Here is a 17,397-nt window from a genome sequence, read left to right as displayed (position 1 = left end):
TATTTTGACCAAATTTTATAGTTATAAATCAAAATTTACAAGCATGAAGCTAAACATTTCTAAGATGATTATTTATGTCGAACAATATATTTCACTTATAGCTCAACGTATCAACAAAAAAGTGGATAAAACATAAAACTCCTGTGAGCTTTACAAGGTTCATCGCCTGGTAACTTAAACTAAGCTGACAGCTGCTCCACTTTCTCTGCCTCTTAAACACATCAGTGACTCCGAGTGTGCTGAACATGGACCTATATTTAATTTTATTTTCCATCTTATGTTACATCAATGTTTTTTCATGTTTTTATGTTCTTGTATACCCTTGTCATGTAATTTTTGTAGTAAAGCACTTTGAACTGCATTTCTTGTATGTACTTTGTATTTGTCTTTTGGTGTAAATATTTCTTAACATGAATATTTTCTCATAATGTCAGTAACAATGCACATGCATAAAGATCCAGGATCTTTAAGGTCTTATCATGGAGGACTATATGTTTGAGAACAATAAATGAGTCTCTGTAGACAAATTAAGTCTGTTGTTTGTCTGTAAATATCTTCAGTGAGTGTTTGAGTTTTCATTTTGCCTCGTTTTGTCTGGTTTGTAATTCTTTTGGTGCAATTACCTGGACTTTGTGCCTAAACCACACAGCACCTAATGATGTTGCACTGTTATATTAAGTAAATAAAATAATAAAGTCATGTGAATGTAGTTTCTTTGCTTTATTCTTTCATTCTCATACATTTAAAACAAAACAAAAGCATATTGTTCTGTTGTTTCCTTTCAGTTCCTGAGAGACCAGCGTGGGAGTACCCCCCCCCCCCCCCCCCCTCCCCCAAAAAAAGAAAATCAGAAAAATCCGTCTTCTCTCATGTGAGTGGAATGATACAGTTACGAAGGACACAGAGACTTTTTACACATGTTGTGTGTTTCCACCCAGAAAGTGTGAAGTAAACTGTCACGACTTATTGCTAAACATATGAACCCTGACAAGAATTCTCACTCTCCAGGCGACCAGATTGATTATTTTGTTATTTTGACCAAATTTTATAGTTAGAAATCAAAATTTACAAACATGAAGCTAAACATTTCTAAGCTGATTATTTATGTCGAACAATATATTTCACTTATAGCTCAACGTATCAACAAAAAAAAGTGGTTAAAACATAAAACTCCTGTGAGCTTTTCAAGGTTCACCGCCTGGTAACTTAAACTAAACTGACAGCTGCTCCACTTTCTCTGCCTCTTAAACACATCAGTGACTTCCGAGTGTGCTGAACATGGACGTATCATAAGATCTGGATACCAGACTAACAAATGGCACATTCATTCCTATGAAAGTTGCTCAGTGGTCAGCTCACTTTACAAGTTCATAAAAGAAAGAGTCATAATTGACTTTGCAGTTCAAGGTGTCCTGTCAACAGTTTTACAGATGTCTCTTTTATAATGGTAGTCTATGGGGAAAATGGGGTGGTGCGAGCATACTGCCATTTCACAAAGGCGAAAGAAAACGGATGTGACCCCTCTTCCGCCTGACTGGATCGTTTCTTTACATCGTGGGACTCAGAGACGTAATACGCTGTTTTATATTACATTTTAGAAACGGATCTCAGTGTACGTTACAGTTTAATATGTAGACATATTTATTCTAGTGAGAACTTTATATTATAACATTGATACCATCAAAGATCAGTATAGTTGAGTTGAAACTTGCAGCGATGATGAGACAAGCTGCGGTCATGACGATCTTTTTTGTTTTGGGAGTCTTTGCAAAAGGTAAGAGAGATGTTACAGTAGTCTGTACTTGTACAGAAGTCATTTTTCTGCTGACATTGAAGGAGGATTCCTGTGTATTTTTAACTCTAACCCAAAGTGAATGTTTTGAGAAGAAATATTGAATCCTGCTGATTTATTCTTGTTTTCCACAGTCAAAGTGCGACAGGTGAATGTTTCTTGCTGGTGACAATTTTTATTTATAGCAAACTAAGACAAAAAAGCAACATGTGTAATTTATTAGAAATTTAATTACGATATATTAGTCTGTCTTGAAAACAGCTACTTGTTCTTCCTCTTTTCAACATCCGTGTTCATAACAGCCAACCATATTTATGAGTCAACATAAGCTTAAAGTGACACACACTTTTTCACTTTTAACATCACTGTTCAGTCTCTATAATAAAGTTTAGTACTTTACCTGCAGCCTAAAAGCAAAACTATATTTGCTGAAATAAATCATATTTTATCACTGAGTTGCAGTTTCACCATTACATTATAAATCATTTTGAGCAGTTAAGTATCAATTTATAACAGAAATTGTGTTGAAATGTTCACATCAACCTAAAGTTCACACACAGTTTAAACACCATATTTCTTTTCCTCCATGCAGGTCTAACAGCTGTGACACAAACACAGCAGACTGTGATGGCAGCAGTAGGAGAAGATGTCCATCTCAGCTGTCAGCTCATGCAGTCTAGAGATGTTGTTCAGGTCACATGGCAGAAACTTTCACCTGAGGGGAAGGAGAAGAATCTTGCTGCCTACAACAAATACTCTGGGCAAGGAGTGAGCACTGATTTTAAGGGGAAAGTGGAGTTTAAAGATGCTGGACTGCAGAACTGCTCCATAGTTATCAGGAAGGTGATGGAGCAGGATGAAGGCTGCTATCTCTGTTTGTTTAACACGTATCCTGAAGGTTCTCTGACAGGCAGAACCTGCCTCCAACTCTATGGTGAGCTCCTTTCTTCACTTTTGAAGACATATTCATGGTGAATTACAGTTTTAACTTGTTTCACATTGATGGCAGTTAGAAATGATGGCTGTTAAATTGTCTGCTTGCTGTCATTATGCCATGAAATACAAATACTTCAAACCACTAAAAGCATGTTGTACATACTCTGCATTTCACACATTTTGCCTCCAACTGTCATAAAAGTTAATTTTTCTTCCCAAACATAAGAAGACATGATGGTCATGATATTTAAATTATATCATAATTATATCAAATTCTTCAATTTGTGAAATGAAATGTAGGAAATAGAGACAACTGCTCATCATAATGTCCAAGAAACCAAAGATTTCTTAAAATGTTTATTTTATTCAGTCTAAAGCCCAAATATATTTGATTTATAATGTTATAAAACAGAGGAAATCAGCAAACTAGTTGATTTTTATTGTAACAACTTGCTCCATGTGATATTTCTTTAATGTTTTGTCTTTGCAGTGCTGCATGAACCCATTCTACAAATCAGAGAATCAAACTCTACTGAAGAGACAGTTGTGTCCTGCTCGGCCACAGGTCGTCCTGCTCCCACAGTAACTCTGAATGTCCCACAAGACCTCTACTTCTCTCACAACAGCACAGTCAGTGTCACCAACACCAACGGTACAGTCACCGTCACCACTACAGCTGTGCTGTCTGGTTTCCATGGAAACGGTGCACAGGTTGGATGTGCAGCACAACTGCTCTCAGTCCCTGAAATTCAGGTGTTTAAGACGATTCCTGTGGTCAAAGGATCATCTGCTGTTGGTGAGAAACACTTCCAAAACCACAGATTTATTAACTGATTATTATTTTACGATTCTATTTTATTTTCTTTCTTCAGGTTTTAATGATGAATCTGGATCTGACAAGAGTATGTTAACTTTAAAGTTGTCTTAAGTCAAACTTCACATTTAAACTGTAGTTGCTTTATGAGTGTTTAATGATTCATATCACATTTTTTCCTCTTTTTCTCATAAATTTCATTTTGATCGTTACATTGTTCACTGCAGTGTTTGTTTGTGTTGCTGTAGTCGTCACTGTCCTGCTCAGACATATTCACCACAACCAATATTAATGTTCTTCAAAGTGAGTCAGCTGTGCAGTGACTCAGTTTCAGTTTCACTTGCTGTGACTAAGTTATATGTTCAAGAGAAACTTGTCACAGTCATCGACTGTATTTATATACAGTCAAAGATCACAGCAAAGTAAGTTGTTGTGACACAGATTTCAGGGAGGTCATACAACAGATCGATGCTTGGATAAAGTGGGGGAAGTTATGTCAGCATTTAAAATTAAGAATGTGACCATGAACATTTCCCACCTTCCTCTTTTCAGGGGTATGTCATTTGATTAATAACTGTACTGAAACACACTAACAACATGCTGTTTATCTCCAGGTGGAGGAATGTCGTCATCAGGGATTGCACTTCTGATTGCTGCTGTAATGTTTCTTTCCTGCATTGTTGTTGCTGCTGTGATCCAGCGAAAAAGGTGAGATTTTGCACAATAAATATCAACCAAGTTGTACAATATCTTATCTTTATGTTTAGTGTGTTTCCCACAGTAAAATAAACTCTGCTTTTCTTTCTTTCTGGCAGGTTAAAGGGTGACAGAAGATTTGAACATGTTGAAAACTTGAGTAATGTTTGACCTCTCACGCAACCGTCTCTGACTATCTCTGTGCAATCGTTATAAAATTTGCATTGTTTTGCTTCTAAACTTAACAGACTTAACAGTGAATTAAGCTTAAAACTGTGATCCAAGATGCATTTACTCATGTATATGCTACCCGTCCAGTTTGCATTTCTTTTAGATTGCAATATTCATCACTTTATATGTCTTTATTGAGCTTCAAGCAGCTAAAAGTAGAATGTAAAAAGCCAGGGAACATGTCCAGTGTTCCATTGGAGTATTATATTCATGTTATTATATTTTAAGCTGTTAACAAGACTGTGACCTCAACTTTACAATAGTACAATAGTTAAAGTTTGCTTTAAGTAAGTCTAGCAGGTAGATTATGAGTATAACCAGCTGATATAGATGTAATCAATATTCCTTTTTGTGCTTGCAATCATGTGAGGAGACAGAAAAATAGGTGATTTTTACTCAGCCAGAGGAGGAGTAAACTGGAGAGGGGGATGTTATTCAGAGGGGAGATGGGACAGATATTTATATTTAGGGAGTGATAAACATTTGGATTGAAAAATGACTGACTGCCCATCCTGAGGTTGGATGGTTGGATGTCAGCACAGGAAACATGAAGCAAGGAAAAAGAATTCAGGGGAAGTTGAGGCAAAGCAGGCTGAAGCCTTGAGGTTGTGTTTTGGTGACACCGTGGATGTATCACAATGATACTGTGTCACAGACTGATCTCAGGGTGCTGTAGTGCCATCTAGTGTGCTTTTGAGGAAGGAAAAAACAGGCTTTTTTAAGAGACAGAAATTAAAATATAATGGCACTAAAGAGGATTGAAGTAACCCAAATTTAGCATCACTAAGGAATATAATTCAAATTTCTGTTAAATTGGTACAAGAAATTTATCTATCAATATGTATATACAAAGTTTGAATTAGAGATAATATGTTACATAATAGACATATTTATTTGTAAGTGTGTTGGTATTTTTTTTTTCCAATTTTGCACTTCAATGTTTGTGTTTACTTTGCCACTAAAATATACATTTTATTTTCTGTTACACTGTTGTATTGTGTCATGTATGTTGGTTATTGTTTTACATGTACTGTTTCTGAAAACAAATCCCTGTCAATCACTTGATTATATAATTTGTGGTATTTATTTTGTGATGTGATATGTTTTTAATAAGTTATTCTTTCATGTTTCCCATATATGTATTTATTGTTTTTAAGCTAATTAAAATGTTTTAGGTTACTTCACTTGTGTACAGTGCTGTTGTTGCAGATATTATGAAAAGAATGATCCTTCCTGTCAAAACTGGCTGTCCTAAAAACACCACATCACAAGTTTTCAGATGCAGCTTCTCTGAGAGAGGAGAGACTTTAGGTTTACAATTCAGTCCAGGCAGATAAATGGTCTGATAGACATGCAGGGTTTATGTTGGCTACAGTATGACTATTAATTGTTTTTACTCATTCCATTCATGTGTATTGCAGTGTTGTCTGTTCAGTGATGTGTGTCTCTATCTGGAAAGTCACAACTCCTTCAGGTTAAGTTCAGCATTCTCCCAAACCAACAGTAATAAATAAACTACTTAGTTATGGATGGTGATGTTGCTGTTGCTAATGTGCTGGAGATGGTGGAAGTTGATGGACCTGATCAGAAAAAATAACGGGGAACATTTTGTCATGATGATTTTTAGAAGTCATGGCATGTCATCAATACCATTAAGATGTAATGAACTCACATTCATCAGGATCAAGACCTGGAGGGGGACTGGTTCCCTTTTTTGTTGTTAGCAATTTCACCAATGTTCCTGTGAAGAGATAGGAAATAGTTTCTTTAAGGTACTAATCAGTAATAAATGAGTTCATATGAATTCCTGAAATCTATCTTTAAATATTCCTTATGGCCTTATTAATTTATATTATTCTATCATCTTTTTTAATTTATTTCATATGATTTACTTAACTTTAATCAGTTTCACAAATCTTAACAAAGCTAAAACTCTTTAGTTTACATTAGATTTTAATGAGTCTCGTATAATCTCAAAGTAAATAGCTAGAAAACTAAATGCTGTTAGCTTGCTAAATAGTTTCTGGTTTACCATTTACTATCATCAATCATCATTTATCATCATTTGTGATTATCAGCTTTTCTCTCTCTTTCTTTCAGTCCTGGACAGATAACTTATCTCTGTTTGGCATAAACGTTAGTCAGTGGAAACAATAGGGACCCCTCTGTGTCTCGGTAGGAACAAATGTGCACCACAATGAGGTGGAAACCAACGATGTGGCAGAAATTTTGGGGTGACATTTGGCTACAAGTATTCACAGGTACTTAAAGGAAAAAATCTTACATATCATAATTTGTGGACTGACATTTCAGAGAGAGCCGGATTAGTCCACCAGATGACCTCTGACTTTTTCCCTGTTTATTAACTGGATTTAGTGGGAGAAGGCCCTTGTTGTTTTCACACTAGTATTTTTCTTAAGGAAATGTGACTGAAGACTGTTGCTTGCTACACACTGACCCTCCTAGAAACTAAGTGCAAAAGTGAGCTGAATCTCAGAGCAACAGTTGTCTTTCAGTCCTGTTTTTGTTGTTACATGCAGCCTTAATATGCAGACCACTCTGCTTGACAGATTTATTGGTTCATGTTTCTGTCAACAGTGATGTATGTTTGTAGTCTTTAAGGTAAAGGTTTCTAGGTTGGCAATGTGATGCTGAAGTTGATTTGCTGTGTTTTCTAAGTGTGACTTGTGTATTTAAGTTATATTCATGTGTATGTTGGGTTTTCAGTTGTTTTTTTCCTTCTGTGCTCCCAGCCTGCTTTTCCCTCCACACCTGCCCTGCATCAGTCTCGTTGGCTCTGCCCTGCTCCCTGTATTTTCTCCAGCCAATCAGCTTCTTTCCTGTTCTTCTGTTCATCTCCTCACTTCCCTCACTTGAGTTTCTCTGCCCCACCTGCACCTCATCTCCTCGTTAGTTCTGTTAGTATTTTAAGTCCTGGTTTTCAGTGTAGTGTGTTTGGATCATTTGTTCAGTTTTGTTCTGCCTGCGGTCTGTTGTATTTGGTTTCACCTGCTCTGGTCCACAAAACAGAACAGGAAGAATGATCACAGCGAGCAAAACCTGTTTCAATGTTCATTTGGGCTTCTGACTGTTGTTTTAAGACAGAGTTGAAAGATTGTGAACCTGTCATTTAACATACAGCATCTTATACCATTTAACTGTGGAATTACTACACAGTTTATTATTTAATAAGGTGGGCACAACATACAAGCTGTATCATTTTTATTTATTTGCTAAGTCTCTAAACTCATGATCTCAAACTCAAGTTAATTAACAGAATAGTGCACATTTGATGCAAGACATGTTTAAGTGTGTGTGTGTGTTAGAGATCAAAATTTGAACTGGCCAATGAAAACTGTGGAGCTTTGAGTCAATTACAAAACATTTCCTTTTATAGATGCAACGTTTGGGTACACAGAGTGGTTCTAAAGTCTATTTCTTCTTACTTATACAGTTTTCTGGGGAGTGATATTTGAGCAAAATCATAACACTATAAGCCTTGGTCAGTTGGATTGGTACATTAAACACTGTAAACATTGCACTCAATAGAAGGCCAGAAACACTATTGTGTCTTTGTAGAACAGAGATTATTCTAAAATAATTAAAAATGGCTGATTGTCAGAGTTGTTCTGTTTCATTCTTGTTGATCATGACTTGCTGTGTGTGTCTTATATTGCTTTTGGATATAGTTCTTCTGAATGAGTTATCATCTGGTTGCTAAAGAAGAAAGAGGAATTGTGGGAGAAATGTTGATTTGAATATAGGGACAGTCTGAAGTCACAGAGTTATGCAGACGTGTTCTTGGTGAACTTACATATCTTGAATACAGAGCTGGCTGTGAGCCATATTGGTTCAGATATGATTCCTGTGAGTACTCTTTATTCAAATCAGTGTAGTGTTTCATCCTCCAGGCATCAAACTCTTTCTCAATAAACTGTAAAGCTCTTTCACTGCTGAGCACCTTACATGGTTAATCTTCTATAGTTGTGTCATCTGTTCCATCAAGATAATAAAGTAATAACACTATTTTATAACAAAATAATCCTGAGTACTGAAGATGTAAATATTTGTGAGTATAACTATAATGATATATAAGTCTTAGTTAGTTGGAGTAAGACCCAAACTTAAACTATTTTCCTTGGTCATGTAATCTTTTATGTGCTGTTATTAGTCTGTAATTTACACTCTTTCCTGTCTCTTAGTCTCATGATCATATTGTACAACAACCTGTTATGCAGCTTCCAAACTGAAAGAAAAAGGTAAAAGGAGAATATGGAGTCACAAGAGTCATGCAGACGTGTTCTTGGTTTGGTGAACTGTCACCAGGACATTTTCTATAACTGAGACACCACTTTGTTATCATTTTATTACATAAAAAGGATTTAATATTGTACGATTATACACACATTACACATGCTGGATTTAACAGCAGTTGTTTTGTCAAGTGATATTTCAAAGGTCAAGAATGAGTTTACAATCTGAAATTTTAAGCCAATATGGATGAGAAGTCCTTAAGGTGTTCAGAAAACAATGGACATTTAAATATATTCACTTCCCTGTTGACTGTGCAAATTCTATCTGGTAATGAAGACCATGTGATATGACTGAAAGCTCCAGAACATCTACTAAATGGACCTTGTGACAAAATTGTTTTGTCAACCTGAATATTTGATTGCAATTAAGCTAAATAAATTATAGTTGAAGGAATTTAGTATTTTTCACTGAATGACTTGCAGCATAGAGAAAAAACATTAAGGTCATAATTACTTAAGATATAATAATAATACAATATTTTCATGGCTAATCAATAAATGTGTAGGTGGGTTAGGTTATGTTGGGGGAATTTGAACATTACCTCTGTTGTATTACCTCAATCATTGTAAAATCCTGGTGGCCCTGAAAGTAACCAGTAACTACAACACAGATTATAATCAGATTTCACTTTTTCATCTGGATGTGAAAACTGAAACTCTGAGAATTTCATAACAATAAATAATTATAAATGACAGTTTTAATTATTGATAAACTGTAAATTACTGTTTGTATATATTATATCTTTTATTGATATTGTAAGATTCTCTGAACAAACTTTAATGTTTGTGACTTGTTAATTATTGTGTGTATGAACATCATCTACGCATTTCGTTAACCTTCTAATAGTGTTTTTGTCAAGGTCGTCCATTTATATTTCATTTTTATAGCTATATTACTGTGCACGTCAATGGAAATAAGCAACTGTCCTACTGATTATTTGAGCCGTTTATGACTGCAGAGTGGAGTCAGTAAGTAAAGTCTGTTGCCATCATGCTTTATGGTAGGCATGATTAAAAAGTCAGTTGTCATGGAGATGGCTGAGCTACGTGTCCAACACTGTCTCTGTGTGAACGTCATTTCTAGGAAACAGGGTTGAAGTTTCTGGAGTGTCAGAGTCATCAAGTCACAAGGAGTCACCACAAACAACATCTCTGCTGGTACATCCAAACCACACATTACTTTGATAGTGAGAATGTTAATGCTGTGTATTGTTTCAATTACTAATTTGAGCATAAAAGTGATGATTAGTAAAACCGACCAAATCATGTGACTGTTTTTCTCAGGACTGTTGTTAAAAATATTGTGACTTTCTTCTGTTAGCAGAAGACTGCAGGATTGTACAAATGAACTAAAATTCACACTTGTTACAGCATTTAGCTGATTGATCATTGCTTCAATGCTTATAACATATTAATTAAGATTCTCAAGGAAGAAGTTGTGATAAAGAACTGACACAAAGTGGTTGCCCTTGCTTTATGTATCATTGAGTGGAGACTTGGATACTTTTCACTCAGTGGCTCCATTTATGACAATGCAAATGGATTGTAAACATTGTAAAGAGACACATGAGGACAGGTGTGTATGTGCAATAAACGTGTTCAATAGGTTTTATATATTTGTTCCTTTTCTCAGACAGTTCCGCCATATATGATGTTTCTCCACAACTCAGCACTGGCTGGATATGTTTGGAAAGAGCTGATTCACTGAAGTCAGACAATGGATTTACAGAGTGTACGTGGTGCGCTTTGACAGACACACCATTTTACATTTTCAACATTTGGATTTGAGTATTTTGTGTTATTTATCACTGACATCCACCGCTGCCTGGGATGTAATCTGGTCATGGCGTTTTCTTCACATTTTCTGATTACCTGCGCTCTACTCATCTGCTTATGTTCTGCTAATGGTAAGATTCATACTGATAAACACATTTGCTAAGTCAACACTTTTATGTCAACTCAAGTCTTTATTTAATATTTTTCATGTCCACTACAATTTTCATGTTGATGTAAAATGTCTTAAACATTCTAATGTTTAAGACAGCAACAATGATCTTTTCTCTGCTGGGACAAGAAGATCTGAATAAATATTTGCAAAGATTATTGCAAAACAGACAGTTTATCTCATTTTTTCAGACCTTAAAGGCATCAACCACAGTCTGCTGGGTTATGTGAAAAATACAAACTAATTTCTTTCTCAGTTTCTCAGCACATTATGTGAAGAAGCTTCACTAACACCAGTATCAAATTTACCGTTGAGTTGATTGGACACCTCTCTGGTTCAGTGTTTTTCATGGTTTAATAAAAGAACAATGAAGTTACTGCTGCTGCACCAGGCATGCGTAAAATGCGCACAGCCCCCGACTACAGGTATTCACTGGTAATCAAAGGAAAAAATCTTACATACGTTACATATTTATTATACATTAGGTGGCATTCAGTCACCACCTATTAACTTAAACTGAACTGACAGCTGCCTCGGCGTCTGACTCCATCCTCTTTGCCTCGTACACAAAGCAGTTTATTGTGGTGTTAAAGGATCTTCTGCAAATACAAAAAAGGAAAGAAATTGAAGGTTTCCGTTTTTTCCGCCTGACTGGATTGTTTCTTTACATCGTGGGACTCAGAGACGTAATATACACTGTTATATTACATTTTATAAACAAATCAGTGTATGTTACTGTTTAATATGTAGACATATTTATTCTAGTGAGAACTTTATATTATAACATTGATACCATCAGAGATCAGTATAGTTGAGTTGAAACTTGCAGCAATGATGACACAAGCTGCAGTCATGACAATCTTTTTAGTTTTGGGAGTCTTTCCAAAAGGTAAGAGAGAGATGTTACAGTAGTCTGTACTTTTACAGAAGTCATTTTTTCTGTTGAAAACACCGTGGAAGATTCCTGTGTATTTTCAACTCTAACCCAAAGTGAATATTATCAGAAGAAATATTGAATCCTGCTGATTTATTCTTGTTTTCCACATTCAAAGTGTGACAGGTGAATGTTTCTTGCTGGTGACAATTTTTATTTACAGTAAACTAAGACAAAAAAGCAACATGTGTAATTTATTAGAAATGTAACTAAGATAAACAGCCTGAGGCCCTCTGAAAAACAATTTTTCAACATCTGCAGTCACCAAAACCAACCAGCACCACATTTATGAGTTAACATGAAGTGTGGTGGAAGATTTTCAGACAGAACAATAAATCTTCAGGTCTCCCACAACATTTTTAACATTCAAAAAACTCAGAATTATTCAGACTCAAGGAACACACTTCAAACTGGCAGAGTTCAATGTGAATAAGTTTACTGTGCATCAAGTGTAATACAGAGCAAACCGAGGCTTCAATCCCAGGATTAAAACCTAATGCAAAACCACAAAATATCATTTTAAAAACTATTCATAACTCCTCCTGTTGTGGAGCCTATTTGGGGCTCCACCTAGTTTTTTAACAAGTTCATCTAGGCCAAAAACAATGGTGTCTCAAACCTTCCTAAAATCAAAAAATAACCCTTAATCACACATCATAAGCAAATAATCAAAATATCATGAGCACTTAAAGTGACTCACACTCCTTTTCATTTTTAACATCACTGTTCAGTCTCTATAATAAAGTTTAGTACTTTACCTGCAGCCTGTCCTACTTTGAAAAGCAAAACTATATTTGCTGAAATAAATCATATTTTATCACTGAGTTGCAGTTTCACCATTACATTATAAATCATTTTCAGCAGTTAAGTATCAATTTATAACAGAAATTGAGTTGAAATGTTCACATCAACCTAAAGTTCACACACAGTTTAAACCTCATATTTCTTTTCCTCCATGCAGGTCTAACAGCTGTGATACAAACACAGCAGACTGTGATGGCAGCAGTAGGAGAAGATGTCCATCTCAGCTGTCAGCTCATGCAGTCTAGAGATGTTCTTCAGGTCACATGGCAGAAACTTTCACCTGATGGGAAGGAGAAGAATTTTGCTGCCTACAACAAATACTCTGGGCAAGGAGTGAGCGCTGATTTTAAGGGGAAAGTGGAGTTTAAAGATGCTGGACTGCAGAACTGCTCCATAGTTATCAGGAAGGTGATGGAGCAGGATGAAGGCTGCTATCTCTGTTTGTTTAACACGTTTCCTGATGGTTCTCTGACAGGCAGAACCTGCCTCCAACTCTATGGTGAGCTCCTTTCTTCACTTTTGAAGACATATTCATGGTGAATTACAGTTTTAACTTGTTTCACATTGATGGCAGTTAGAAATTATGGCTGTTAAATTGTCTGCTTGCCGTCATTGTGCCATGAAATGCAAATGCTTCAAACCACTAAAAGCATGTTGTACATACTCTGCATTTCACACACTTTGCCTCCAACTGTCATAAAAGTTAATTTTATTCCCAAATGTAAGAGGACATGATGGTCATGATATTTAAATTATAATATAATTATATCAAATTCCTCAGTTTGTGTGATGAAATCTAGGAAACAGAGACAACTGCTCATCAAAATGTCCAAGAACCCAAAGATTTCTTAAAATACTTGTTTTATTCAGTCTAAAGATCAAATATATTTGATTTATAATGTTATAAAACAGAGGAAATCAGAAAACTAGTTGATTTTTTTTGTAGGAACTTGCTCCATGTGATATTTTTTAATGTTTTGACTTTGCAGAGCTGCATGAACCCATTCTACAAATCAGAGAATCAAACTCTACTGAAGAGACAGTTGTGTCCTGCTCGGCCACAGGTCGTCCTGCTCCCACAGTAACTCTGAATGTCACACAACAAGACCTCTACTTCTCTCACAACAGCACAGTCAGTGTCACCAACACCAACAGTACAGTCACTGTCACCACTACAGTTTTGCTGTCTGGTCTCCATGGAAACGGTGCACAAGTTGGATGTGCAGCACGACTGCTCTCAGTCCCTGAAATTCAGGTGTTTAAGACGATTCCTGCTGATGGTGAGAAACACTTCAAAAACCACAGATTTATAAACTGATTATCACTTTATGATTCTGATATTTGTTTTTCTTTCTTCAGATTTTGATGATGAATCTGGATCTGATAAGAGTAAGTTAACCTTAAAGTTGTCTCAAGTCAAAATTAATATTTAAACTGTAGTTGCTTTATGAATGTTTAGTGTTTCATATCACATGTTTTCCTCTTTTTCTCATAGATTTCACTTTGATCCTTACATTGATCACAGCAGTGGTCGTTGTTTGTGTCGCTGTAGTCGTCACTGTCCTGCTCAGACATAAACATAAGAACAGGTCATTTCAACTTTCAACTCAATATCTGTCTTGTTGTGATACCAGTGTCTCACAGTTAATATGGTAATAATTTATTGACATTAAGAGGAAACACAGAGCTTAACGAATCTATACAGACAACACCTATAAATAAATAATATATAAATGTTCTTAAATCCTTCAGTCTGTCACACAGGGACGATGAGGAGATCAAGATGCTACAAAAAACAATGAAAGACACCTATAAGTAAGACAATTTCATAATTATTCACTTGTTCATATTTATTATTAATTGCTTCTTCAGAAAATGATTTAATCTGTCTTCTCTCTATTTTAGTATTTAAGTTCCTTTCTGTCTCTATATCTCTCTAACTAATGTGTTATTTATACATGAAGCTGATTCTGATGCACTTTACTCTTCATGGTCCATTGTGTACTCATAGTCAGCCTGTTTATCCACATAACTGTTAACTGTCAGAGTCATTCAGTGATAGAAATATATATGACATATTGCAATAATGTGAGTGGAAAATTACTCATGTCTTGTTTTTATCTGAAGGGACAAAACACCTTTAATGAAGCAGGAGAACGAGCAGATCAGATAACTGACATCTCAGGAGGAAAATCCACAAGGAGAGAAACCAGAACCATCATCTTCCAGTTAAAAGTCTATTTAGTGACAAACAACCAACAAGACTGTAGTTTCAATACTAAGTCAGTAAGACTTGAACAAAGCTGCATCAAAGCATGTGTTGGTAAAATGTTCAGATATTGTAAAAGAATCAAAATGTGTCCTGAACAAGATGAATCTCTCATCTTATATCTCAGATTGAAAAGATTAATGTACACAGAGATTTCGATGTTTTTATACCATTTTTTATTTTTTTTACAGCATTTTAAACTTTTTAAGATGAAACAAATCACTGTATGTTACATTTGACTCAGAGAGGAACTACTTTAATGTCTCTGACATGTTGAATACAACCAGTTTCTCTTCTTTCTTGCTGTTTGTTGGGACTTTAAACTCTACCAAATATTTTGTTACATCTGTAATATAAATCAGATATCATCAACAAGGTGACAAAAACATAATTTTTTCACCTCAGACATATAGCAAAAGCATGACCATATATGTATCAAAAAGATGCTAAGAAACTCACTAATGCCTTCATCTCAAGCTGACTAGACCACTGTAACGCACTTTTTACTGGCCTCCCGAAAAAAAGCCACTGAGAGACTTCAGCTCATCCAAAACTATTAACCAGAACCAAGAGAAGAGAACACATTAGTCCAGTTTTAGCTGCTCTGCACTGGTTTCCTGTAACATTTAGAACTGACTTTAAGGTCCTCCTCCTTATATACAAAGCCCTAAACAGACAAGGACCAAACTATATCACAAAATCCCTTGTTAGCTATGTGCCCTCAAGAACACTATAATCATCTGCTGCTGGTTTATTGGAGGTTCCCAGCAACAGCCAAAAGAAGATCAGTGACGCAGCCTTTGTCAATTATGCCCCCAAACTATGGAATACACTGCCCCTAGACATCAGGGAAGCTAGATACTTTCAAAATAAAGCTTTACCTCTCTCTCTCTTTATCCGAGCATTTAAATAGCTTTGTACTTGCTCTCTGCTGCACTTTTAAAATGTTATATTTTAATTTATTTTATGCATTCTTAACTTGTTCTTATCATATTTTATTCCTTCATTATTATACATTCTATGTATGTTAGTTTCACTTTATCAAGTTGTTTTTACTTTTAATTTTATTTTCCATCTTATGTTACATCAATGTTTTTTCATGCTTTTATGTTCTTTTATGCCCTTGTCATGTAGTTTTTGTAGTAAAGCACTTTGAACTGCATTTCTTGTATGTACTTTGTATTTGTCTTTTGTTGTAAATATTTCTGAACATGAATACTTTCTCATAATGTCAAGTGTCTAATTACAGCTACATTTTTCATCAAGCAGTGTCTTTGTCTCTTCCTCTTAACTTGTCGTTAGATGTGTTTTTGTGTCACAACTACTGTCTCAGTCCTGCTCATTTAGTCCTTTCTGTCTCTGTCTCAGCCTCCAGCCTCCTTCTTACTTCTCCAGACCTCTTGCATCGACATTGAACTTTCCATTCTCTGCCGTTCATCACCTGACCACCAGGTGGCCTCAGACTTCTCCACTGGTCTGCTCACCTGTTCTCACCTGTTTGCCTGATAACTTGAACTTTGAACTGTTAAAGTGCCTTTACCTGATGTGATGTTGTTGTTTCTCCTGACTGGCTTCTGTTAAGCAGATTGTTTCTTTGCATCATGGGTAAGAGAGAGATGTTACAGTAGTCTGTACTTTTAGTCATTTTTTCTGCTGATATTGAAAGCAGTGTGGAGAATTCCTATGTACTTTTAACTCTAACCCAAAATTGAAGTTGTGGGTTCAACCATCAATCAGCTGTGTAAATCTTTTAGCTCACTGTTTTTGACAGCAGCACTGAACTGAACAAATTTAGTGATATCTGTCTGAAAATCACAGGACTTGAACTTTGAACTGTTAAAGTGCCTTTACCTGATGTGATGTTGTTGTTCCTCCTGACTGGCTTCTGTTAAGCAGATTGTTTCTTTGCATCATGGGTAAGAGAGAGATGTTATAGTAGTCTGTACTTAAACAAAAGACCTTTTTTCTGCTGATATTGAAAGCACCGTAGATGATTCATGTGTATTTTTAATTATAACCAAAGTCTGAAGTTGTGGATCAACCCTGAGCCAATCAGCTGTGTGAATCTTTAGCTCACTGTGTTTGACAGCAGCACTGAATTTTAAAAGTTGTGGGTTAAAACCTGACTTGATCAAGCGTTTTTTTTTTTTTTATTTAGCGGCTGTATTTATTACTATTAGTATTAGGACTTAGCTGTTATGAGGGAACAAGTCAAGAGCATGAATTTGACAGGTGTGTGAGCTCCTTTTGCTACTAAACAGCAGGGGGAACAGTATCTGACAGTAACATTCTCAGTCAGGATGCTTTCCCCCTGCTATGATTGACAAATTAAGGGATATCAGTCTGAAAATCACAAGACTTAACTGTTATTGGGAAACATGTCAGCAGTATGAATTTGATCACTGATTTTGGAAGCTAAGCAGGGTCGGGCCTGGTTAGTACTTGGATGGAAGACCGCCTGGGAATACCAGGTGCTGCAGAGAAACTGCAGAGGATGCTGCTGAGTGTTTATGAACACATTTGCACTAATTAAAGATTGATCATGTTTTCAGTTTAGTCATGTTTTCCTTCTGTACACTTGTAGAGAATGCCCCCTAATTCAACATTAACACTGCTGTTAGTCTGTCATTAAATAAACAGATGAAACTGGAAATAAATATTTG

The 17,397-nt window shown here is 35.8% G+C and overlaps 1 protein-coding gene across 1 annotated transcript; it reads left to right on the top strand.

Annotated features, from left to right (window-relative positions):
• Positions 1-1,737: 1,737 nt before the first annotated feature.
• Positions 1,738-16,278, top strand: LOC122976622 (OX-2 membrane glycoprotein-like). The gene is made up of 7 exons (XM_044345203.1): positions 1,738-1,774; positions 2,385-2,726; positions 13,455-13,745; positions 13,825-13,854; positions 13,961-14,054; positions 14,218-14,280; positions 14,593-16,278. Exons 1-7 carry the CDS (start codon positions 1,738-1,740, stop codon positions 14,636-14,638), a joined length of 903 nt encoding a protein of 300 aa, XP_044201138.1. The 3' UTR covers positions 14,639-16,278.
• Positions 16,279-17,397: the final 1,119 nt, after the last annotated feature.

Source organism: Thunnus albacares, chromosome 24 (genome assembly GCF_914725855.1).
Source record: "Thunnus albacares chromosome 24, fThuAlb1.1, whole genome shotgun sequence".
In the NCBI taxonomy this organism is placed as follows: domain Eukaryota; kingdom Metazoa; phylum Chordata; class Actinopteri; order Scombriformes; family Scombridae; genus Thunnus; species Thunnus albacares.
The sequence above is the reverse complement of the archived record's forward strand: the minus strand, read 5'-3'. Positions and strand labels throughout refer to the sequence as shown.

Bases quoted from the DNA above. Each gene is read 5' to 3' on its own strand.
- LOC122976622 (XM_044345203.1), top strand. From the start codon at position 1,738: ATGACGATCTTTTTTGTTTTGGGAGTCTTTGCAAAAG. The intron at 1,775-2,384 runs GTAAGAGAGATG...TCCTCCATGCAG, and splicing joins TTTGGGAGTCTTTGCAAAAG to GTCTAACAGCTGTGACACAA. The intron at 2,727-13,454 runs GTGAGCTCCTTT...TTGACTTTGCAG, and splicing joins AACCTGCCTCCAACTCTATG to AGCTGCATGAACCCATTCTA.